The sequence below is a fragment of the Cherax quadricarinatus genome, chromosome 37 (genome assembly GCF_038502225.1).
Source record: "Cherax quadricarinatus isolate ZL_2023a chromosome 37, ASM3850222v1, whole genome shotgun sequence".
Lineage (NCBI taxonomy): Eukaryota > Metazoa > Arthropoda > Malacostraca > Decapoda > Parastacidae > Cherax > Cherax quadricarinatus.
The window spans coordinates 14,465,314-14,491,612 of NC_091328.1; the positions used below are offsets into that span (position 1 = coordinate 14,465,314).

Here is a 26,299-nt window from a genome sequence, read left to right on the forward strand (position 1 = left end):
CATAAGCACAGTATCATCAGCAAAAAGTAACTGTGTCAATTCCCATTTTGAATTTGATTCCCCAAAATTTAATCCCACCCCTCTCCCGAACACCATAGCATTTACTTCCTTTACAACCCCATCTATATATATATTAAACAACCATGGTGACATTACACATCCCTGTCTAAGACCTACTTTTACCGGGAAGTAGTCTCCCTCTCTTCTACACACCCTAACCTGAGCCTCACTATCCTCATAAAAACTCTTTACAGCATTTAATAACTTACTACCTATTCCATATACTTGCAACATCTGCCACATTGCTCCTCTATCCACTCTATCATATGCCTTTTCTAAATCCATAAATGCAATAAAAACTTCCCTACCTTTATCTAAATACTGTTCACATATATGCTTCAATGTAAACACTTGATCTACACATCCCCTACCCACTCTGAAACCACCTTGCTCATCCGCAATCCTACATTCTGTCTTACCTCTAATTCTTTCAATTATAACCCTACCGTACACTTTTCCTGGTATACTCAGTAAACTTATTCCTCTATAATTTTTACAGTCTCTTTTGTCCCCTTTTCCTTTATATAAAGGGACTATACATGCTCTCCGCCAATCCCTTCACTTTCACCTCACTCTCACATAATCACTGTTTTTGCAGAGGTGCCCAGATACAACAGTTTAGAAGCATATATAAAGGTACAATATAAAAAGTGACCTGAAACAATATAATAAACTCCCTATAGTATATAATATCAGGGCCCCAATTATATATACAGTGGACCCCCGCATAGCGAACGCCTTGCATAGCGAACAATCCGCATAGCGAACGCTTTGTTCGCTAAAATTTTGCCCCGCATAGTGGACAAAAACCCACTCAGCGACCTTCGTCCGAGACGCGTCCAATGTGCGGCCTCAGCCAGCCTCACATGTGCCGCCCGTCCCATTGTTTACCAGCCAGCCTCCGCGGTAACATTCAAGCATACACTCGGAATATTTCGTATTATTACAGTGTTTTCGGTGCTGTTTCTGGAAAATAAGTGACCATGGGCCCCAAGAAAGCTTCTAGTGCCAACCCTGTGGTAAAAAGGGTGAGAATTAGTATGGAAATTAAGAAAGATTTTGAAGGGTTTGGGGCTAACCCTGAGAAGCCTATGCCAGTTGTGGAATCCATTGTGCCTACTTCAAAAATTAAGGAAATGTGTGCACAGTGGGTTGAACTGCAAACCTTTATGGATGAAAATCACCCTGACACAGCTGTTGCAAGCCGTGCTGGTGACTATTTCAATGACAATGTTATGGCCCATTTTAGACAAATCGTAAAGGAACGGGAGGTACAGAGCTCTATGGACAGATTTGTTGTGCGACAGAGGTCCAGTGACTCTGAAGCTGGTCCTAGTGGCATTAAAAGAAGAAGGGAAGTAACCCCGGAAAAGGACATGCTACCTCAAGTCCTAATGGAAGGGGATTCCCCTTCTAAACACTAACACTCTCTCTCCCCTCCTCCCATCCCATCAATCATCACCAGATCTTCAATAAAAGTAAGTGTCATGTAATTGTGCATGCCTTTTTCAGTTTGTGTGTACTAAAATTAACATTTTTTTGTGGTAAAAAAAAATTTTTTTCATACTTTTGGGTGTCTTGCACGGATTAATTTTATTTCCATTATTTCTTATGGGGAAAATTAATTCGCATAGCGAACATTTCGCATAACGACCAGCCCTCTTGCACGGATTAAGTTCGCTATGCGGGGGTCCACTGTATATATATACTGTCCTATTACACATGCCTTCAAACTTCCAGTATCCCAAACCCCTCCTTTAAAGTGCAGGCATTGTACTTCCCATTTCCAGAGCTCAAGTCCGGCTATATGAAAATAACCGGTTTCCCTGAATCTCTTCACTAAATATTACCCTGCTCACACTCCAACAGCTCGTCAGGTCCCAAAAACCATATGTCTCCATTTACTCCTATCTAACACACTCATGCATGCTTGTTGGAAGTCCAAGTCCCTCACCCACAAAACCTCCTTTACCCCTTTCTTTGCCTCCATTGATAACGTTTTTTTGTCTCCACATTTACTTCGATGCACCACTCCCCTTTTTTCCCTCGTCAGTTCTATGGTTAACATCTTCCTTCATAAACCCATCCACTGACACATCAACTCCCAAATATCTGAAAACATTCACTTTTTCCATACGCCTTCTCTCCAATGTGATATCCAGTTTTTCTTTATCTAAATCATTTGATACCCTCATCACCTTACTCTTATCTATTTTCACTTTCAACGTTCTACCTTTACACACCCTCCTAAACTCGTCCACTAACCTTTGCAACTTTTCTGTAGAACCACCCATAAGCACAGTATCATCAGCAAAAAGTATGTGTCAACTCCCATTTTGTGTTTGATTTCCCATAATTTAATCCCACCCCTCTCCCGAACACCCTAGCATATACTTCTTTAACCCTTTGACTGTTTTCGACGTATAAATACGTCTTACGAGCCAATGTTTCTGACGTATATATACTCAATAATTCTAGCGGCTTCAAATCAAGCAGGAGAAAGCTGGTAGGCCCACATGTGACAGAATGGGTCTGTGTGGTCAGTGTGCACCACATAAAAAAAATCCTGCAGCACACATTGCATAATGAGAAAAAAAAACTGATCGTTTTTTTGGAATAAAACGCCGACTTTGAGGTGTGTTTTCGTATAGTATTTATCATTGTATTCGCGTTTTCATGGTCTTAGGTGATAAAATGGAAAACATATTACAGAAATAGAGATGATTTTCATTACTTTGACGATGAAAACGACCTTGAAACTGAGCTCAAAGTAGCGGAAATGTTCGATTTTTGCCAATGTTCAGGAGTAAATAAATCACACCACACATCCAATACACGTCAACTGGGGAGTCTAATATTCTTTCACTAGTGCACTGATATTATTTATACCATTTTTACAATAATGCAGTAGTCTGCATAACAGTAAATTTTGTATTTTTTTGTATGAATAAAAAATCAAAATAGAAAGCAATAATAATATAAGAGGGGCCTAGAGATGTGACTAATGAACAGAGCATATGTTATTTTAGTGCCACGAATGTCTACCTTGTTTATTCTGGACCCTATTTTGAAATTGGCATCTTTTTTAGTTTGCGTGAAATTGGCCAAATTGCCAATTTCTGACCACCATATTGGGTAGTCCAAATTAGTAAATGGGAGGTTTCTTGTACTCAGCTGATAGATAAAATGGAGTTCTAAAGAAATAGCTATGAGTTTGGTCAACTGGAAGAATGGAATTGGCTGAAAATAGGGCTCAAATTCGGCGAAATCGCCGATAGGCATATGTCGCCGAGACCGCTAACTTCGCGGGAGCATAATTCCATGACTTTTCGACCAAATTTCGAACTTTTGGTGTCATTACCATCGGGAAAAGATTATCATTTCATAAGAAAAAATAATTTTTTTTTTTTTTCAAAAATTGAGCGACATAGAATGACAGTTTCAGAAAGGGGCCTGAAACAGTCAAAGGGTTAACAACCCCATTTATAAATATATTAAACATCCATGGTGACATTACACATCCCTGTTTAACCCTTTGAGGGTCGACAGGCCCTCTCAGAAACTCGTTCTCAGGGTCGGCCAAATTTAAAAAAAAAAAAATAATTTTTTCTTATGAAAAGATAGAGAATCTTTTCCCGATCATAATGACACCAAAATTATGAGATTTGATGGAAAACTTACGGAATTATGCTCTCGTGAAGTTAGCGGTCTCGGCGATGTTTACGCATCGGCGATTTTGCCCAATTTGAGCCCCATTTTCGGCCAATTCCTCTGTACTAGTCGACAAAAAACATGAATATTTCGCTAGAACTACATTTTTTCTATTGAATAAGTGCAAGAAACCACCCATTTACCATTTTCAACTATCCAATACAGTGGTCAGAATTTAGCAATTTTGCCAATTTCACACAAATTTCAAAAAATGCCAATTTCCGAATAGGGTCCAGAACAAACAAGAAATACATTCCTGGCACTAAAATGGCATTTCCTCTGTTCATTAGTCACGTCTCAAGGGCCCTCTTACATTCTTTTGCTTTCCACTTTGAATTTTTATTCTCACAAAAAATAGAAGATTTACTGTTATGCATACTACTGCATTAGTGTAAAAAATTATATAAATCATATTGGCGCACTTGTGAAAGAATATTAGACTCACCAGTTGACGTGTATTGGACGCTTGGCATGATTGGTTTACTTTTGAACTTTTGTAAAAATCGAACATTTCTGCTACTTTGAGCTCAATTTCAAGGTACTTTTCATTGTAAAACCAGTCAAAATCATCTCAATTTCTGTGAGATGCCTTTCATTCTATAAAATGAGACCAAGAAAACTAGAATACAACAATAAATACCATACAAAAATACAGTGCAAAGTCGCTGTTTTATTCCAAAAAAAACGGTCAGTTTTTTTTTCTCATTATGCACTGTGTCAGTGGAACGCCTTCCAACTGAACAAAAGAAATTAATGGAAAAATAAATAAATAAAGAAATGATTTAGGAAAAACAAGAAAAATGATTTTTGAGAATTTTACTTAAAATTTAAATAATAAAAAAAAATGGTCTTCAGTTCTTGTAGTTGGGTAGGAGTAGGTATGGCCCTAGATAGTTCCTCTGATGTTATTTATGTAGGTTATCCTGGGCAGATGGTAATCCGATGTTCTGGAATCTCCTACCACTTGGATGGAGCACAAGTAGAATAGGTAAGGGCCGGTAGTTGTAGAATAATGTTAATAAGTATTATTAACACACGTCTTGCTCCTTTATCTGGCGTCTATCCTGGAAGACCACGCCAGGAACAGAGCTGGTAAATAAAAGAAAATAAACTGGTTACCCATAGTTATGATAATATAACATTTAAGAATTGAAAAGAATGATAAATGCCAAAATCATTACTGGTAACCAGCAAACACTAGAAAAGAACAAACAGTAATACTCCTGGTAGATCACCCTACCTGATTAGGAGAAGAGTGGAGGTGAAGTGACTCTCCAAACTTCAATCCACACCAGGTAAGGTCAATATTACCAGGAGTAGAAACTTTAACAAATCGGACACCAGGAACTAGTTTTGCCCCAGCCCGCCAGAGGGGGGGGGGGCGCAACGTAACTCGCTAATGGTTCCTGGTTGCCCGAACAACCTTAACCCCACTTACACCTACTTTTCCCTCACAATACCCCCTTCCAAAACTTATGGACGGAGTCAGTAAGTCAACGAACAGAGGGAAAAGAACTAAATACAACCTCGGCTCAGCCAATCTGAAAAGTGGTTTTCCGAGCCAGAAATATAAACGACTTTAAACTTATAGGGCTGAATAGCCAGAGCCCATCTCAAGAGTCTGCTATTTGACCCTTTAAAGTTTTCCAAGTACATCAGTGGCTTGTGATCTGTTTCAAGCACAAAGGGTTTACCGTATAGGTAGTATTTAAATCTACTTATACCCCATACTAAAGCATAACATTCTTTCTCCACAGTGGAATATCTTTCTTCTCTGGGCAGAAGCTTCTTACTGGCGAAAGATACTGGGAAAGGTGTCTCCTCATAATATTGAAGTAGTACAGCCCCGAGTCCAGAATGGGAGGCATCTGTTCGGAGACAAAATATTTTATTAATATCTGGCAATTTTAGGACAGGGGGGTTTGAAAATATACTCTTAATTTCTTCGAAACTTTGGTTGGCTTCCTCAGAACAACTAAGAGGTTCCTTGACACCCTTTTTCAAATAGTCTGTAAGAACTGAAGTTAAGCTACTTAGATTTGGTACGAAATTTCTATAGAAGTTTACAGATCCAAGGAAACTTCTTAATAACTTTTTGGTAGCAGGGAACGTACTTTCTAAAACAGCTTTGGTCTTATTTGGAAGTGGTGAAAAGTTGTTATCAGAGATAATGAACCCGAGGTATTGTACCTTATGATAGCCAAGAAAGCACTTTTGTGGTTTAACTGTAAGGCCATGAGTTCTTAGTCTTTTCAAAACAAGCGCTAGTGTATTTAGATGGTCTTCCCAGATATTTGTCATGATATAAATATTATCAAAATACACTGATACATTCTTTAGATCAGAAAGAACTATTCTCATAAGCCTAATATACGTGGCACACGCGGTAACCAAGCCGAAAGGCATTGTGCGGTATTGCATTAGACCTCTATGAGTAGGGAAAGCAGTGTATGGTTTAGAGTCTGGGTGTAATGGCACTTGATGGTATGCTTGTGAGATGTCTAATTCCGAGAAGAATTTGCAGTCATGGAATTTATACAAGTCATGATCAATTACTGGCATGGGTTCTGCATCCCATTTAGTTATAGTATTCAAATAACGAAAATCTTGTGCCAGTCGGTAAGAATTATCGGGTTTCTTAACCATAACAACTGGTGAACAGAAAGCTGATTTCGAAGGTTCTATGATGTTTAAGTTAAATAGTTTGTCAACCTCATTATCAAAAGTTTTCCGTAAGTGAACGGGAACAGGGTAGATTTTCCGCTTTACTGGTTCATGATCCGACAATTCAATCTTGTGTACAATAGTGGTGGTAAGTCCTGGTACCTCTGTGAATACGTCAGAAAATGAATTTACTAAGGCACTTACTTGAGACTTTTGTTTATTTGACAAGTCGTTGTTAATGTTGACATTTGACTTCTTTGGTGAGGGATCATGCGTTAAGATATCCAGTAGTTCCTTCGATTCTGTAAAAGACTCGTCATCTATAATACAAACTCTACATTCGTACGAATCACCACTTGTATCCAAGCTGAAAGAAGAAGTATCTTCGTCAAAGGCATTTACGCAAAGATTAACTTCTCTTCTATGGTACCGTTTCAAAATATTGACGTGATACATTCTCTCTCTACCCTTGACATCCAAGATATAATCTACCTTATTGCAGACCTTCACTACTTTATACGGTCCGCGCCAGGTAATTAGCAATTTGTTGGATTTGTCAGGTAGGAGAACTAAAACTTCATCACCAACATTAAACGTACGCTTGGAGCTTTTATGGTCAAAATAGGTCTTGTACGTTTCCATAGACATCTCTAGGTTTTTACTGACCAAATCGGAGGTTTCTTCCAACCTTTCCCTTAGATCTAAAAGAAACTGATAGCTGTTTTGAACCTCAGGTTTGATATCTTTGGACCAAAGTTCATTCAAAATAGATAGTGGACCACGAGCTTGTCTCCCATAAAGCAATTCAAAAGGGGAATAACCAAGGGAATCACTTGGAATCTCGCGCATTGCGAAAAGAGCACATGGTAAAAATCTATGCCAGTCCGTTGGTTTAAGAATACATAGTTTTTTTAGTATTGTCTTTAGGATGGCATGTTGTCGCTCCACTCTTCCGTTACACATCGGATGGTAAGGTGTAGTGAAAAGAGGTTTAACACCCACAAGTTGATAAACGTGTTCCATTAATTCTGAAGTGAATTGAGCCCCTTTATCCGACAGAATTTCACGAGGTATACCTACACGTGAAAAAATAGAAAATAAGGCTTCTGCGACTTCTATGGACGTAATGGATTTTAAGGGTACCGCCTCTGGGAAGCTGGACGCGTAGTCAATCATAGTTAAAATATATTTATGACCTCCTGATGAGCGAGGTGTGATAGGACCAACTATATCTACTGCAACCCTTGCAAAAGGGACTGAGAAAATTGGCATCTTTACCATAGGAACTCTCCTAGTTCTACCCTTCTGCGTGGAAAGTTGACATACGTGACATGATCTGCAGTACTTATAGATGTCGGAGGACATGCTAGGCCAGAAATATAGGTCCTTGATTTTATTATAGGTCTTCCTATGTGAAAAATGGCCAGAGACTGGCAAGTCATGAGAAATCTTTAAAATAGTTTCACGGCAATCCTGCGGAATGACTAACAGGCTTCGACCAACGTCATTGGGCTTGTCCGCAGACACTATAGTCTTGTACAAAAGATCGTGTTTGAACTCAAACTTGTAAGAAAATTTCTTTCTCTGGGTCACCTTGCCATTTAAAGCTAACTTCCGAGATTCCTCTAAGGAAGGACAAGTCTTTTGAAGACCCTCTAAATCTATATGAGACAGCTCGATTGGCTTTCCTTTGGAAAGAACTAATGGGTGGATAGGTTTTACCTTAGACTGAGCTCTGGTAACGACGTTAATCGAGTCTAGTTGTTGTATAGATTGTGCCACACGTAGTTTCCCACTGGTGTCTGCGTTGTCCAGGTCAAGTGACTGACTTACTAAAGGTGTTACCGGAGTTTTGTATCCATCAGCTCTCTGATTTAGGTTATCCAACTGAATCTCATCTGGAACTATCTGTGAAGAAACAGAGATATTAGGTTCCAACCTTTCCTTGGAAACTCCAAATTCCAAACAGTCCTTCTCAGATGGGAAAGCAGCCCCTTGTATGTTCCCAACCAAAACAGAACACGAGGTTATCGGGGCAACTACGGCATCTACCCATCCTGAGAACCATTTGCACCTAACAAAACATCTGACTGTTGGAAAAGAATCGCTTCTTCCTAAATAGTCAGTTAACTTAGTGGACTTATAACGTGAAGAATCTAGGTTAGGGAAGAGCTTACTTGAGATAACAATACAGGAACATCCAGTGTCTCTAAGAATGGTTGACACATTCATACCATTGACTGTACCTTCACTAAAAGGTGCGTTTATGTTTGATTCAGTGAAACATTTACCGACATTTTCACCTTTTTTTCTAGGACAGTCGGGTCTTCTATGACCCCACTCATTACAGTTGAAACACTTTACTGTGAAGGCCGTGGAATTCTTAGGTACGGAGGGTTTGGATCCCTCAGATTGCTTAGGCACAACAGGCTTATATCTGCTACGCTCTTTAGGGTAGTTATTATGAGCGCACGCATATATATCAGCAGCTTGTGCCATTTCTGCAGCCGTATGAACGTTACGTTCTTTAATGAATATTCGTAAGTCAGAGTTTACAGAAGAAAGGAATTGATCTCTTACCATCAGGTCTCGTAAAGATTCGAAATCGTGGTCAACCTCAGCACTATCAATCCACGAATCAAATAATCTGAAAAGTGTTGTTAAGAATTGCATGTAATTTTGATGAGGAGTTATTTTAATGTGTCTAAACTCCGACCTGTAATGATGAGTAGTTTTTTTGAAAGCCTGTAGTATAGCTTTCTTCAGCAGGCTATAACTAGAAATAACATCAGAGGGTAGAGTGGAATAGACGTTTAATGCCGAACCTGACAGTAGTAAGCCAAGCCTAGTAGCCCAAGAATCTACTGGCCAGTCACAGAGAGTAGCAGTACTCTCGAATCTAGTAATATATGCCGCTATGTCATCTTGTTCTGAGAAAGGTGGTATTTGTGGCATCCTAATATTAGGTTCTTGGGAAGGGTATTCCAGTACCCCTTCATCTATTTTCTGCTTAGATAGTTCTACCTTCTTGGCTTCTAATTCCAATCTTGATTGTTCTAACTCAATTTCCTTCATTTTGAAGGCTACCTCTCTTGCCTGAACTCTATCTTCTCTAGCTATCCTTTCCTGTTCGATTTTATCCTCCCGAGCTAGTCTTTCCTGTTCCTTTTTCTCTTCTCGAGCTAGTCTTTCCTGTTCCTTTTTCTCTTCAATAGCCATTTTAGCAGTAATGTAACTATCAAGGCTTTGTCCAGTAAATCCCATTTCCTTTCCAGCTTTCAACCAGAAATCTAAAGAATCCATCTTGTAAAAAGAAATATTAAGCACCCAACTTCAACTGACAATTAAAATTAACAGTAAGGTCTGTTACAAAAGAGGGACACAGTCCGCACACTTTAAACTTCCCAAAGTAGAAAATGAAATAAATATTTCTCCCTGGAAGAATACACTTGTGGGCTCAACAGCCTTCACTAAGCAAAATACACACGGTTCACACAGGAGGGGTTATTATCAAAGTTCCCCAGGTCCAACAAATAGGTAAACTTCTAAACCGAACCTTAGAACCAAACAACGGTAAGTCAACCAGACTACCAGTAATGACTTGACACCTCAACTAACTCACCCTTTTCCATCTTAAATGTTATACTCACAACCAGTTGAACCATCAGGACGATGTTGCTTCAAGAGTCGGATCCTGGCAAGGTCGCCATTGTCAGTGGAACGCCTTCCAACTGAACAAAAGAAATTAATGGAAAAATAAATAAATAAAGAAATGATTTAGGAAAAACAAGAAAAATGATTTTTGAGAATTTTACTTAAAATTTAAATAATAAAAAAAAATGGTCTTCAGTTCTTGTAGTTGGGTAGGAGTAGGTATGGCCCTAGATAGTTCCTCTGATGTTATTTATGTAGGTTATCCTGGGCAGATGGTAATCCGATGTTCTGGAATCTCCTACCACTTGGATGGAGCACAAGTAGAATAGGTAAGGGCCGGTAGTTGTAGAATAATGTTAATAAGTATTATTAACACACGTCTTGCTCCTTTATCTGGCGTCTATCCTGGAAGACCACGCCAGGAACAGAGCTGGTAAATAAAAGAAAATAAACTGGTTACCCATAGTTATGATAATATAACATTTAAGAATTGAAAAGAATGATAAATGCCAAAATCATTACTGGTAACCAGCAAACACTAGAAAAGAACAAACAGTAATACTCCTGGTAGATCACCCTACCTGATTAGGAGAAGAGTGGAGGTGAAGTGACTCTCCAAACTTCAATCCACACCAGGTAAGGTCAATATTACCAGGAGTAGAAACTTTAACAAATCGGACACCAGGAACTAGTTTTGCCCCAGCCTGCCAGAGGGGGGGGGGCGCAACGTAACTCGCTAATGGTTCCTGGTTGCCCGAACAACCTTAACCCCACTTACACCTACTTTTTCCTCACACACTGTGTGCTGCAGGATTTTTTTTATACCGTGCACACTGACCACATAGACCCATTCTTTCATATGGAGGCCTACCAGCCTTTTCCCGCGAGATTTGACGGCGCTAGAATTTATGCGTACTAGTACGTCGAAACCCCCTGCGCGTAAGACGTACTAGTACGTCCGAAACCCTCAAAGGGTTAAGACCTACTTTTACCGGGAAGAAATCTCCCTCTCTTCTACACACCCTAACCTGAGCCTCACTGTCCTCATAAAAACTCTTTACAACATTTAGTAACGTACTACCTATTCCATATACTTGCAACATCTGCCATATTTCTCCCCTATCCACTATATCATATGCCTTTTCTAAAACCATAAATGCAATGAAAACTTCCCTACCTTTATCTAAATACTGTTCACATATATGCTTCAATGTAAACACTTTATCTATACATCCCCTACCCACTCTAAAGCCTCCTTGTTTGTCTGCAGTTCTACTCTCTGTCTTATCTCTAATTCTTTCAATAATACCCCTACCATACACTTTTCCTGGTATACTCAGTAAACTTCTTCCCCCATAATTTTTAGTCTCTCTTGTCCTCCTTCCCTTTATATAAAAGAACTATACATGCTCTCCGCCAATCCCTAGGTACCTTCCCCTCTTCCATACATTTTTTTTTTTTTTAACAAGTCGGCCATCTCCCACCTAGGCAGGGTGACCCAAAAAGAAAGAAAATCCCCAAAAAGAAAATACTTTCATCATCATTCAACACTTTCACCTCACTCACACATAATCACTGTTTTTGCAGAAGTGCTGAGAACACAACAGTTTAGAAGCATATACGTATAAAGATACACAACATATCCCTCGAAACTGCTAATATCCCGAACCCCTTCTTTAGAGTGCAGGCATTGTACTTCCCATTTCCAGGACTCAGGTCCAGCTATATAAAAATAACCGGTTTCCCTGAATCCCTTCACTAAATATTACCCTGCTCACACTCCAACAGATCGTCAGGTCCCAAATACCATTCGTCTCCATTCACTCCTATCGAACATGCTCATGCATGCCTGCTGGAAGTCCAAGCCCCTCACCCACAAAACCTCCCTTACCCCTTCCTTCCAACCTTTTCGAGGACGACCCCTACCCCACCTTCCTTCCTCTACAGATTTATACGCTCTCCATGTCATTCTGCTTTGATCCATTCTCTCTAAATGACCAAACCACCTCAACAACCCCTCTTCAGCCCTCTGACTAATACTTTTATTAACTACACACCTTCTCCTAATTTCCATATATTTATTAAACAAAAATACCAACCACTTCAGCACTATATCCCTTCCTACTTTTAACATTTCTGTCATGATCTCATCAGTTCCTCCTGCTTTACCCCCTTTCATTCTACATAATGCCTCACGCACCTCCCCCCACACTCACATCCTGCTCTTGTTCACTCCTAAAAGATGTTATACCTCCCTGGCCAGTGCATGAAATGACCATCTCTCTTTCTTCGTCAACATTTAAAAGTTCCTCAAAATATTCCCACCATCTACCCAATACCTCCAGCTTCCCATCTACTAACTCCCCTACTCTGTTTTTAACTAACAAATCCATTTGTTAACTAGGCTTTCTTAATTTGTTTATCTCTAAAATTTATTATTGTTTTCATTAAAATTTCTTGACAGTGCCTCTCCCACTATCATCTGCTCTCCTTTGCACACTCTCACCACTCTCTTCACCTTTCTTTTACTCTCCATATACACTGCTCTTCTTATAACACTTTTTTTTTTTTTATCACACTGGCTGATTCCCACCAAGGCAGGGTGGCCCAAAAAAGAAAAACTTTCACCATCATTCACTCCATCACTGTCTTGCCAGAAGGGTGCTTTACACTACAGTTTTTAAACTGCAGCATTAACACCCCTCCTTCAGAGTGCAGGCACTGTACTTCCCATCTCCAGGACTCAAGTCCGGCCTGCTGGTTTCCCTGAACCCCTTCATAAATGTTACTTTGCTCACACTCCAACAGCACGTCAAGTATTAAAAACCATTTGTCTCCATTCACTCCTATCAAACACGCTCACGCATGCCTGCTGGAAGTCCAAGCCCCTCGCACACAAAACCTCCTTTACCCCCTCCCTCCAACCTATCCTAGGCCGACCCCTACCCCACCTTCCTTCCACTACAGACTGATACACTCTTGAAGTCACTCTGTTTCGCTCCATTCTCTCTACATGTCCGAACCACCTCAACAACCCTTCTTCAGCCCTCTGGACAACAGTTTTGGTAATCCCGCACCTCCTCCTAACTTCCAAACTACGAATTCTCTGCATTATATTCACACCACACATTGCCCTCAGACATGACATCTCCACTGCCTCCAGCCTTCTCCTCGCTGCAACATTCATCACCCATGCTTCACACCCATATAAGAGCGTTGGTAAAACTAAACTCTCATACATTCCCCTCTTTGCCTCCAAGGACAAAGTTCTTTGTCTCCACAGACTCCTAAGTGCACCGCTCACCCTTTTCCCCTCATCAATTCTATGATTCACCTCATCTTTCATAGACCCATCTGCTGACACGTCCACTCCCAAATATCTGAATACATTCACCTCCTCCATACTCTCTCCCTCCAATCTGATATCCAATCTTTCATCACCTAATCTTTTTGTTATCCTCATAACCTTACTCTTTCCTGTATTCACTTTTAATTTTCTTCTTTTGCACACCCTACCAAATTCATCCACCAATCTCTGCAACTTCTCTTCAGAATCTCCCAAGAGCACAGTGTCATCAGCAAAGAGCAACTGTGACAACTCCCACTTTATGTGTGATTCTTTATCTTTTAACTCCACACCTCTTGCCAAGACCCTCGCATTTACTTCTCTTACAACCCCATCTATAAATATATTAAACAACCACGGTGACATCACACATCCTTGTCTAAGGCCTACTTTTACTGGGAAATAATTTCCCTCTTTCCTACATACTCTAACTTGAGCCTCACTATCCTCATAAAAACTCTTCACTCCTTTCAGTAACCTACCTCCTACACCATACACCTGCAACATCTGCCACATTGCCCCCCTATCCACCCTGTCATACACCTTTTCAAAATCCATAAATGCCACAAAGACCTCTTTAGCCTTATCTAAATACTGTTCACTTATATGTTTCACTGTAAACACCTGGTCCACACACCCCCTACCTTTCCTAAAGCCTCCTTGTTCATCTGCTATCCTATTCTCAGTCTTACTCTTAATTCTTTCAATAATAACTCTACCATACACTTTACCAGGTATACTCAACAGACTTATCCCCCTATAATTTTTGCACTCTCTTTTGTCCCCTTTGCCTTTATACAAAGGAACTATGCATGCTCTCTGCCAATCCCTAGGTACCTTACCCTCTTCCATACATTTATTAAATAATTGCACCAACCACTCCAAAACTATATCCCCACCTGCTTTTAACATTTCTATCTTTATCCCATCAATCCCGGCTGCCTTACCCCCTTTCATTTTACCTACTGCCTCACGAACTTCCCCCACACTCACAACTGGCTCTTCCTCACTCCTACAAGATGTTGTTCCTCCTTGCCCTATACACGAAATCACAGCTTCTCTATCTTCATCGACATTTAGCAATTCCTCAAAATATTCCCTCCATCTTCCCAATACCTCTAATTCTCCATTTAATAACTCTCCTCTCCTATTTTTAACTGACAAATCCATTTGTTCTCTAGGCTTCCTTAACTTGTTAATCTCACTCCAAAACTTTTTCTTATTTTCAACAAAATTTGTTGATAACATTTCACCCACTCTCTCATTTGCTCTTTTTTTACATTGTTTCACCACTCTCTTAACCTCTCTCTTTTTCTCCATATACTCTTCCCTCCTTGCATCACTTCTACTTTGTAAAAACTTCTCATATGCTATCTTTTTCTCCCTTACTACTCTCTTTACATCATCATTCCACCAATCGCTCCTCTTCCCTCCCGCACCCACTTTCCTGTAACCACAAACTTCTGCTTAACACTTCATTTTTAAACCTACCCCATACCTCTTCGATCCCATTTCCTATGCTCTCATTAGCCCATCTATCCTCCAATAGCTGTTTATATCTTACCCTAACTGCCTCCTCTTTTAGTTTATAAACCTTCACCTCTCTCTTCCCTGATGCTTCTATTCTCCTTGTATCCCATCTACCTTTTATTCTCAGTGTAGCTACAACTAGAAAGTGATCTGATATATGTGTGGCCCCTCTATAAACATGTACATCCTGAAGTCTACTCAACAGTCTTTTATCTACCAATACATAATCCAACAAACTACTGTCATTTCGCCCTACATCATATCTTGTATACTTATTTATCCTCTTTTTCTTAAAATATGTATTACCTATAACTAAACCCCTCTCTATACAAAGATCAATCAAAGGGCTTCCATTATCATTTACACCTGGCACCCCAAACTTACCTACCACACCCTCTCTAAAAGTTTCTCCTACTTTAGCATTCAGATCCCCTACCACAATGACTCTCTCACTTGGTTCAAAGGCTCCTATACATTCACTTAACATCTCCCAAAATCTCTCTCTCTCCTCTACATTCCTCTCTTCTCCAGGTGCATACACACTTATTATGACCCACTTTTCACATCCAACCTTTACTTTAATCCACATAATTCTTGAATTTACACATTCATATTCTCTCTTCTCCTTCCATAACTGATCCTTCAACATTACTGCTACCCCTTCCTTTGCTCTAACTCTCTCAGATACTCCAGATTTAATCCCATTTATTTCCCCCCACCGAAACTCCCCTACCCCCTTCAGCTTTGTTTCGCTTAGGGCCAGGACATCCAACTTCTTTTCATTCATAACATCAGCAATCATCTGTTTCTTGCCATCCGCACCACATCCACGCACATTCAAGCATCCCAGTTTTATAAAGTTTTTCTTCTTCTCTTTTTTAGTAAATGTCTACAGGAGAAGGGGTTACTAGCCCATTGCTCCCGGCACTTTAGTTGCCTCATACGACACGCATGGCTTACGGAGGAAAGATTCTTTTCCACTTCTTCGTGGACAATAGAAGAAATAAGGAAGAACAAGAGCTATTTAGAAAAAGGGAGAAAAACCTAGATGTATGTATATATATATGCATGTGCATGTCTGTGAAGTGTGACCAAAGTGTAAGTAGGAGTAGCAAGATATCCCTGTTATCTAGCGTGTTTATGAGACAGAAAAAGAAACCAGCAATCCTACCATCATGCAAAACAGTTACAGGTTTCTGTTTCACAGTCATCTGGCAGGACGGTAGTACTTCCCTGGGTGGTTGCTGTCTACCAACCTACTACCTGGTAAAAACCTCTCATAAGCTACCTTTTTCTCTTTTATCTCACCCTTTACTTCATCATTCTACCAATCACTCCTCTTTCCTCCTGCACCCACCCTCCTATAACCACAAGCTTCTGCCCCACATTCTAATACTGCAGTTTTAAAACTATTCCAACCCTCTTCAACCCCCCCCCCCCCCCACTGCTCATACTTACACCAGACCACCTTTCTGCCAATAGTTGTTTATATCTCACCTGAACTTCCTCCTCCCTTAGTTCATACACTTTCACCTCCCTCTTACTTGTTGGCATTTTCCTCTTGTCCCATCTGCCTCTTACTGTAACTGTAGCTACAACTAAATAATGATCCGATATGTCAGTTACTCCTCTATAAATGTGTACATCCTGGAGCCTACCCATCAACCTTTTATCCACCAATACATAATCTAACAAACTACTTTCATTACGTGCTATGTCATACCTTGTATATATATTTATCCTCTTTTCATAAAATATGTATTACTTATTACCAAACCTCTTTCTATGCATAGCTCAATTAACCTTTTGACTGTCGCAAGCCCCTTTCTGAAACTGTCATTCTATGTCGCAAAAGTTTTCGGAAAAAAAAAATCTTATGAAATGATAGAGAATCTTTTCCCGATGGTAATGACACCAAAAGTTCGAAATTTGGTCGAAAACTCACGGAATTACGCTCCCGCGAAATTACCGGTCTCGGCGACATATACGCATCGGCAATTTCTCTGACTTTGAGCCCTGTTTTTGGCCAATTCCGTTGTTCCAGTTGACCAAACTCATAGCTATTTCTTTAGAACTCCATTTTTTTCTATCAGTTGAGTACAAGAAACTGCCCATTTACCGATTTGAACTACCCAATAAAGTGGTCAGAAATTGGCAATTTGGCCAATTTCACACAAATTAAAAAAGATGCCAATTTCAAAATAGGGTCCAAAATAAATAATGTAGACATTCTTGGCACTAAAATAACATATCCTCTGTTCATTAGTCATGTCTCTAGGCCCCTCTTATATTACTTTTACTTTCTATATTGATTTTTTATTCATACAAAAAAATACAAAATTTACTGTTATGCAGACTAATGCATTATTGTAAAAATGATATAAATAATATTAGTGCACTAGTGAAAGAATATTAGATTCTCCAGTTGATGTGTATTAGACATGTGGTGTAATTTGCTTACTCCTGAACATTGGTAAAATCGAACATTTCGGCTACTTTGAGCTCAATTTCAAGGTTGTTTTCATCATGAAAGTAATGAAAATCATCTCTATTTCTATAATATGTTTTCCATTTTATCACTTGAGACCATGAAAACGGGAATACAACGATAAATACTATAAGAAAATACACCTCAAAGTCGGCATTTTAATCCAAAAAAACAGTTTTTTTTTTCTTATTAGCACTGCGTGCTGCAGGATTTTTTTTATGTAGTTCACACGGACCACACAGACCCCATTCTCTCACATGTGGGCCTACCAGCTTTCTCCTGCTTGATTTGAAGCCACTGGAATTTACGCGTATAAATACATCAGAAACAGTGGCGCATAAGACGTATATATATGACGTAAACAGTCAAAGGGTTAAAGGCTCCCCATTTTCATTTACCCCTGGCACCCCAAATTTACCTACTACTCCCTCCACAACTTTTTACCCACTTTAGCATTGAAATCCCCAACCTCAAGTACTCTCGCACTTGATTCAAAACTCCTCACGCATTCACTCAACATTTCCCAAAATCTCTCTCTCTCCTCTATACTTCTCTTCTCCAGGTGCATATATGTTTACTGTAACCCACTTTTCACATCCAACCTTTTTTACTCCACATAATCCTTGAATTAATACATTTATAGTCCCTCTTTTTCTGCCATAGCCTATCCTTCAACATTATTGCTACTCCTTCTTTAGCTCTAACTCTATTTGAAACCCCTGACGTAATCCCATTTATTTCTCTCCACTGAAACTCTCCCACCTCCTTCAGCTTTGTTTCACTTAAAGCCAGGACATCCAGCCTCTCATTCATAACATCCACAATCATCTTTATCATTCACGCAGCATCCAGGCACATTCAGACATCCCACTTTGACAATTTTCTTCTTATTATTCTTTAGTAATTATTACAGGAAAAGGGGTTACTACCTCATTGTTCCCGGCATTTTAGTTGACTTTTACAACACACATGGCTTATGGAGGAAAGATTGTTATTCCACTTCCCCATGGATATAAAAGGAAAAGTAATAAGAACAAGAACTATTAAGATAAAATCAAAGAAAGCTCAGATGAGTGTGTATAAATAAACATGTACATGTATGTGTAGTGTGACGTAAGTGTAAGTAGAAGTAGGGATATGAAAGAAAAATAATAAGAACAAGAACTATTAAGAAAAAATCAAAGAAAACTCAGATGAATGTGTATACATAAAAGTGTGTATGTACAAAAGGAGAGCAAATGATAGTTGGTGAGGTGCTGTCAACAATTTTTTTTGAGAATAAGAACAAATTTTGGGGTGAGATAAATAGCTTAAGAAAGCCTCAGAAACAAATGGATTTGACAGTTAAAAGCATAATAGGGGAGTTGGAGGTACTGGAAAGATGTATGAATTTTTTTTTGTGTGTGAATGATGGTGAAAGTGTTCTTTTGTGTCACCCTGCCTTGGTGGGAGACACCCAGCATGTTGAAAAATTTATATTAGCACAGCTCACATGATTAATCAAACTTTCAGACAGTTTTCCCTTTCTTAGAGGTTGAGAACTTATGGTGGTTATTTAGCACACCTCATTAGTTTAAGTCTGATGTGCTGTATAAGGGTGTCTTTTAAAATATTTTGTATGGTATTTAGTGTATATATCTTGCTTAACATCAGTTAATTGCATTTTCAGGTTCTATGAGGGAATATCTTAGAAAACTTGGCATTGATTTGACTTCCAGAGATGCACATCCTGTTTATGGCAATGTCTCAAAACTCATAAATCAGGTGAGATTATACTGTATGGCATCATTTGTATTTGTGTATGCCTGCATGTACAGTAGGACCCTGCATACACATCACCTTCTTTTCAGTGTTCCACATTTCATTGGCTTCAAATTGAGCCATTGTTTATTATGTTTTACCTGCCGGCGATAATCACCGGTGGGTGGAACGATGGCTCAGTTGAAAAACCACTGAAAACATAGAACGCCAAAAGTAGGTGCTACAGGGCCCTTTTTTTTTTTTTTTTTTTTCACATTTTCCATCCAGGCAAGAGGACCCAAACAAGGAAACATGTTCACCTTCACTCATTCTGTTTTCTCTCCAGACCTGCACAGACATCACGGTTCAAATAACCCCTCAGAACTGCACCATCCCTATCTATTTTTCAGAGTGTATACACCATTCTGTTCTTCCTACCTCCAATACTCATATCTGGCTAATTGATTTCATTGATTCCCTTCATAATGTTACTTTGTTCACACTCATCAGCACGTATAATTCCAGCTACCCCGTGTGTTAGATTCAAATGAGTGAGAACAGGTAGTTTTTGAGATTTGGTGTGATGTTGGAGTTTGAGAATGATAGTATTTTATGAAGGAATTCAGGAAAACTGATTAGCGTTATGTTCTGGAGGTGGTAAGTACTGTGCCTGCACTCTGAGAGATGGGTATGTTGCTGCTCAGAGGGTCATTCGAATTGTGTTGTCCTTTCACTTGTGATAATACAGCTATTGACTGATTGATGAACATTTCCTGCTTTGGGTCACCCTACCTTGGTTTGAAATAACTGATGCTGTGTATAAAAACTTCATAGATTAATGTTCAAGAAATGTATAATATAATTATGTTCTTAATTATTGTGAGAAAACTAATATTTTTTTATTAGGATTTTGTTAAACAAAGATACCTGGCTATAACACAAGACACAACAACAGATCCCCCTTCCCGTGAGTACCGCTGGGGAGAGAGGGCCCAGCATGAACTCTCCAAGAGAGATTTACTTGAACTAGTGTGCAAGGTTAGTTAATATTTTATCAATATTATCATTTACTGTAAGTGATTTCTTTAGGAAATGGATGCAATTAATATAATGTGGTATCATAGAATTGATGAGGGAAAAAAGGTGAGTGGTGCGTTGAGGTATATGTGGAGTCAAAAAACGTTATCTATGGAGGCAAAGAAGGGAATGTATGAAAGTATAGTAGTACCAACACTCTTATATGGGTGTGAAGCTTGGGTGGTAAATGCAGCAGCGAGGAGACGGTTGGAGGCAGTGGAGATGTCCTGTTTAACCCTTTGAGGGTCGACAGGCCCTCTCCGAAACTCGTTCTCAGGGTCGGCCAAATTTAAAAAAAAAAAAAATTATTTTCTCTTATGAAAAGATAGAGAATCTTTTCCCGATCATAAAGACACCAAAAGTTTGAAATTTGATAGAAAACTTACGGAATTATGCTCTCGCAAAGTTAGCGGTCTCGGCGATGTTTACGCATCGGCGATTTTGCCCACTTTGAGCCCCATTTTCGGCCAATTTCACTGTACTAGTCGACAAAAAACATGAATATTTCGCTAGAACTCCATTCTTTCTATCGAATGGATGCAAGAAACCACTCATTTATGAAATTCAACTATCCAGTACAGTGGTCAGAATTTAGCAATTTTGCCAATTTCACACAAATTTCAAAAGATGCCAATTTCGGAATAGGGTCCAGAATAAACAAGACAGACATTCCTGGCACTAAAATGACATTTCCTCTAGTCATTAGTCATGTCTCAAGTCCCCTCTTATATTCTTTTGCTTTTCACTTTGAATTTTTATTTTCACAAAAAATATAAGATTTACTGTTATGCAGACTACTGCATTAGTGTAAAAAATGGTATAAATATTATTGGTGCACTTGTGAAAGAATATTAGACTCACCAGTTGACGTGTATTGCACGCTTGGCACGATTTGTTTACTTTTGAAGTTTGGTAAAAATCGAACATTTCTGCTACTTTGAGCTCAATTTCAAGGCACCTTTCTTTGTAAAACCAGTCAAAATCATCTCAATTTCTGTAATATGTCTTCCATTCTATAAAATGAGACCAAGAAAACTAGAATACAACAATAAATACCATACGAAAATACACTGCAAAGTCGCTGATTTATTAAAAAAAAATGGTCAAAGTTTTTTTTTTCTCATTATGCACTGTGCGCTGCAGGATTTTTTTTAGACTGTGCACACTGACCACATAGACCCATTCTTTCATATGAAGGCCTACCAGCTTTCTCCCACTAGATTTGAGGCCGCTAGAATTTATGAGTACTAGTACGTCAAAAACCCCTACGCGTAAAACGTACTAGTACGACGAAAACCCTCAAAGGGTTAAGGGCAATGTGTGGTGTAAATATTATGCAGAAAATTCGGAGTGTGGAAATTAGGAGAAGGTGTGGAGTTAATAAAAGTATTAGTCAGAGGGCAGAAGAGGGGTTGTTGAGGTGGTTTGGTCATTTAGAGAGAATGGATCAAAGTAGAATGACATGGAAAGCATATAAATCTATAGGGGAAGGGAGGCGGGGTAGGGGTCGTCCTCGAAAGGGTTGGAGAGAGGGGGTAAAGGAGGTTTTGTGGGTAAGGGGCTTGGACTTCCAGCAAGCGTGCGTGAGCGTGTTAGATAGGAGTGAATGGAGACGAATGGTACTTGGGACCTGACGATCTGTTGGAGTGTGAGCAGGGTAATATTTAGTGAAGGGATTCAGGGAAACCGGTTATTTTCATATAGTTGGACTTGAGTCCTGGAAATGGGAAGTACAATGCCTGCACTTTAAAGGAGGGGTTTGGGATATTGGCAGTTTGGAGGGATATGTTGTGTATCTTTATATGTGTATGCTTCTAGACTGTTGTATTCTGAGCACCTCTGCAAAAACAGTGATAATGTGTGAGTGTGGTGAAAGTGTTGAATGATGATGAAAGTATTTTCTTTTTGGGGATTTTCTTTCTTTTTTGGGTCACCCTGCCTCGGTGGGAGACGGCCGACTTGTTGAAAAAAAAAAAAAAAAATTAGGATATAATTAGTAATGACAGTTATGGGTGTAAAGAAATAGTACGCAGAACAGACTTTCATTGGTTCAGTGTTTTGCTTAGGCTGGACTAATACACACATAACTCACACATAGGACACTGAAACTTAAGATGTTTCAGTGCAACTTGAACCATTTACTAGTCACACAGAAGCATGAAAGGGAGGGAGCTCCCTTCCCTTCTCACTTCTGTATGACTAGTTAATGGTCCAAGTTGGACCGAAGTTTCTCTTATCTGCGGGTTATTTGTGTATTGTTCTAGGCGAGTTAAACATTGTCCAAATCATAACTTGCTCTGCAGTTGAAAAGTATTGCAATAGCTGGAGATATTTGTGCAGCTTTTTTTGTAAATGATTTTTGGTATACCAGTTTTACTACTAGTTGAATTTTTATTGATTTTATTTTAGAAGCTATTTCTGCAGATGTGATGGGAACCAAGTAGAATGAGCTAGGGTAATTAACTGTCAAATGTAAAATGTGACAGAAGTATAAGGAATACAGTGCAGCCTCTCCTCACTTAGCGACGTACTCGTTTATGATGACTCGGACTTACAACTGGCTCTCTGACCAGTATGCATACCTAAATACTGTATATAATGCTGATTTGCTCTATTCTGTTTATTACAATATACTACAATACACTACTGTATAAACCGTTAAAAATATATAAGAAATGTTATAAGAAGTGCAAAGGTGACATTAAAACATTATCAAAGATGGTTGACACAAACCTACTACCATTATAGTATGCTCCTCACTTAGCAACGAATTTGTTTACCGATATGGTATTAAGAACGGAATTCTGTCGTTAAGTGAGGAGAGGCTGTACTAATATACGTTTACCACATAAATAATTAAGCAGTAAGAGGCATTGAAAGCATAGTACAATGGAATCTCAAATTTCGAACTTAATCCATTCCAGGAGCTAGTTCTAAAGTCGAAAAATTTGAAAGGCGAAGCAATATTTCCCATAAGAAATAATGGAAATGCAATTAATCCGTTCCAGAAACCCAAAAATATTTACAAAAAAATACATTTTATAGATAGTATTACATTATAGTTTTATATACACAACAAATATGGTGTAAAATTATTAATAAATTTAAATAAACATATAAAAATAACATTTTTACATACCTTTATTGAAGATTGGTGATGGCATCTGCAAGATAGGGAGGAGGAGAGAGGGAGTTGGGGGTTAGTGTTTGGAAGGGGAATCCCCCTCCATAAGGACTTTAGGTATCAAAGCCCTCTCTGGGGTTACTTCCTTTCTGTCTTTTAATGCCACTAGGACCAGCTTGAGTCACTGGACTCCTGTCTCACAAAATAACTGTCCACAGTCCTCTGTTTCTGGTGCCTCTTTAAGATTTCACTAAAATGGGACATGGTTCTGTCACTGAACTTGTTACAAAAATGGCTTGTTTCAGCTTGCTCAGGGTGGTACTTCTCCACAAACATTTGAACATCATTCCACTTGGCACAGATCTCCTTAATCTTTGAATCAGCATGCAACTTCCTTGCCTTTTCACAAATAATCGTCTCTGAAACACTATCACCTACCATCTCTCTATCCTTGATCCCCACCAGCAACAGCTTCTCAACCTGATCAATTGTCTGTGGTCTTTTTTTTGGTTAGCATATCAACACCTTTTGCAACATCAGCTTCCTTGATTTGTTCTTTCTTTGCCAGGATAGAAGCGATGGTCAACTTGTTTTTCCCATACATCCTGGCAAGCTCAACAAGTCGCACACCACTCTCATACTTTTGTATTATTTCCTTCTTCATATCTATGGTGTTTCTCACTTTCTTTACCACAGGGGTACCACTAACAAGTTTCTTTGGGCCTCTGGTAGCTTATTTCACAGTCCCACAAGCACTAAACACAATAAATTAATCGTAAAATGTTTGAATGAGACTGCAGGTTAGTGTTCACTCAAGCATCAACAAAGCCAGACTGGCTCACGGCGCCTACTCGGGCAGAGCGGGCTGGCGAACAGGTCCGGTGCCCGGCGGTTTGAAAGAAGGGGCGATTCGATAATAAGGACAAAGTTGGTTCGAAAAAAGCGGTCGAAAGGCAAAGAGTTTTATAAGCGATACGTTTGAAATTTGAGGCTCCACTGTAATTCTACATAATACAATACTACTGAGTACTTGTTTGGAAATTTTAAAGTTAAAATTTATCACAAGTTTGCATATCCTACCAAAGTTAATTCAGTGGTGGGGATTGTGAACAATAATATACAAATTTTCTGAAAATAAATTGATTGAAGGGATTAGTGATTGATACGTAGAGGGTATTCTGAGGGTCAACGCCTTGCAGTCTGGTCCATGACCAGGTCTTACACTGGATCAGGGCCATATCAGTGAGGCTGTTACTACTGGCCGCATGCAGACCAACGTATGAACTATAGCCCCACAGGTCAGGTACTGACTTTAGGGGTCTGTCCAGCTCTCTCCTGAAGACAGCCAGAGGTCTATGGGTAATCCCCTTTATGTATACTGGGAAGCAGCATACATAGTGTCAGGGGCCCAAGACTGTTGTCTTGGGCCCCTGACACTTATTGCGTTCTCTTAGCATATTCATGGCACGATTACTTTTCATTGGGGGATGTTGCACTGCCTGCTGAGTCTTTGGCTTTCATAAGGAGTAATTTCCATGTGCAGATTTGGGACTGGATCTTCTAGGATTTTCCAAGTGTATATTATCATATATCATTTTTGCATGTGCTCCAAGGAGTACAGGTCAAGGGATTTCAACCATTCCTAGTAGTAGTTTTTTTTTTTTTACCCCCATCCCCCAAACAAACCAGCCACATCCCAGAAAGGCAGGGTGACCTAAAAAGAAAAGTGAAAGTTTTTCTTTTAAAATTTAGTAATTTGTACAGGAGAAGGGGTTACTAGCTCCTTGCTCCCAGCATTTTAGTTGCCTCTTACAGCACGCATCTCAGTAGTAGTAACCAGTTACCAGTAACCAGTGTACCAGTAGATGACTCACTACCAACCGTCTCTGCCTGAGTCACTGTCTGTAAACACTCTTTCTTTGTATATATTCCTTCCTCAGAATCCGTAGATCACATGAATACAGATCGATCGATCAAATTTTTTTTATCACTTCCACTGTGTAATCCCAACGTTGAGTTTCATTCGATGAGTTGTGCTATATTATACATTGTATTGCATTACAGTTTCAGTTACGTAAGCTTCCATTCCAATGTTCTACTTACGTATGTTATAATGTTTAATTGTTGTGTACTTTGACATTGTATAGAATCAGCCCAAGCCATATACCTGCCATCTCTAGTTTGTATTAGTTGTATGTCGGGACGACATACGTTAGCGTCGCCGAGCTCTCAGTAGTAGTAACCAGTTACCAGTAACCAGTGTACCAGTAGATGACTCACTACCAACCGTCTCTGCCTGAGTCACTGTCTGTATTCATATTGTGCTGACCACAGCAGTATTCAAAGACCCCCTCACATATGGGTACTGTGGGCGGCCAGTTAGTCATACGAGAGTGAGCAAGGAGGGCAGGCAGGCTGTTTGGGCGCTCCCCACATTATCCGTAATTATACGTACTTCCAGCCTACGTGAGTATTACTTTACCCTATCCACGTGTTCGAACTCCCACATGATACGCATGGGTTACGGAGGAAGAATTCTGTTCTACTTACCCATGGAGATAAGAGGAAATAGAGAACAACAATTAAGAAAATAGAAGAAAACCCAGATAGGTAAGACAGAATGTAAAATTGCGGATGAGCAGGGAGGCTTCAGAGTGGGTAGGGGATGTGTAGATCAAGTGTTTACATTGAAGCATATATGTGAACAGTATTTAGATAAAGGTAGGGAAGTTTTTATTGCATTTATGGATTTAGAAAAGGCATATGATAGAGTGGATAGAGGAGCAATGTGGCAGATGTTGCAAGTATATGGAATAGGTGGTAAGTTACTAAATGCTGTAAAGAGCTTTTATGAGGATAGTGAGGCTCAGGTTAGGGTATGTAGAAGAGGGAGAATACTTCCCGG

General features: G+C 39.4%; 1 protein-coding gene across 6 annotated transcripts in view; it reads left to right on the top strand.

Annotated features, from left to right (window-relative positions):
- Positions 1-26,299, top strand: part of LOC128704191 (non-structural maintenance of chromosomes element 3 homolog) — a 58,942-nt gene that overhangs the window by 30,186 nt on the left and 2,457 nt on the right. For all 6 annotated transcript variants that reach the window (XM_070091907.1, XM_070091906.1, XM_070091903.1 and 3 more), the window contains exons 6-7: positions 19,123-19,217; positions 20,100-20,231. In XM_070091907.1, the coding sequence (XP_069948008.1) occupies positions 19,123-19,217; positions 20,100-20,231 (227 nt within the window). The remainder of the gene's footprint in view (positions 1-19,122; positions 19,218-20,099; positions 20,232-26,299) is intronic.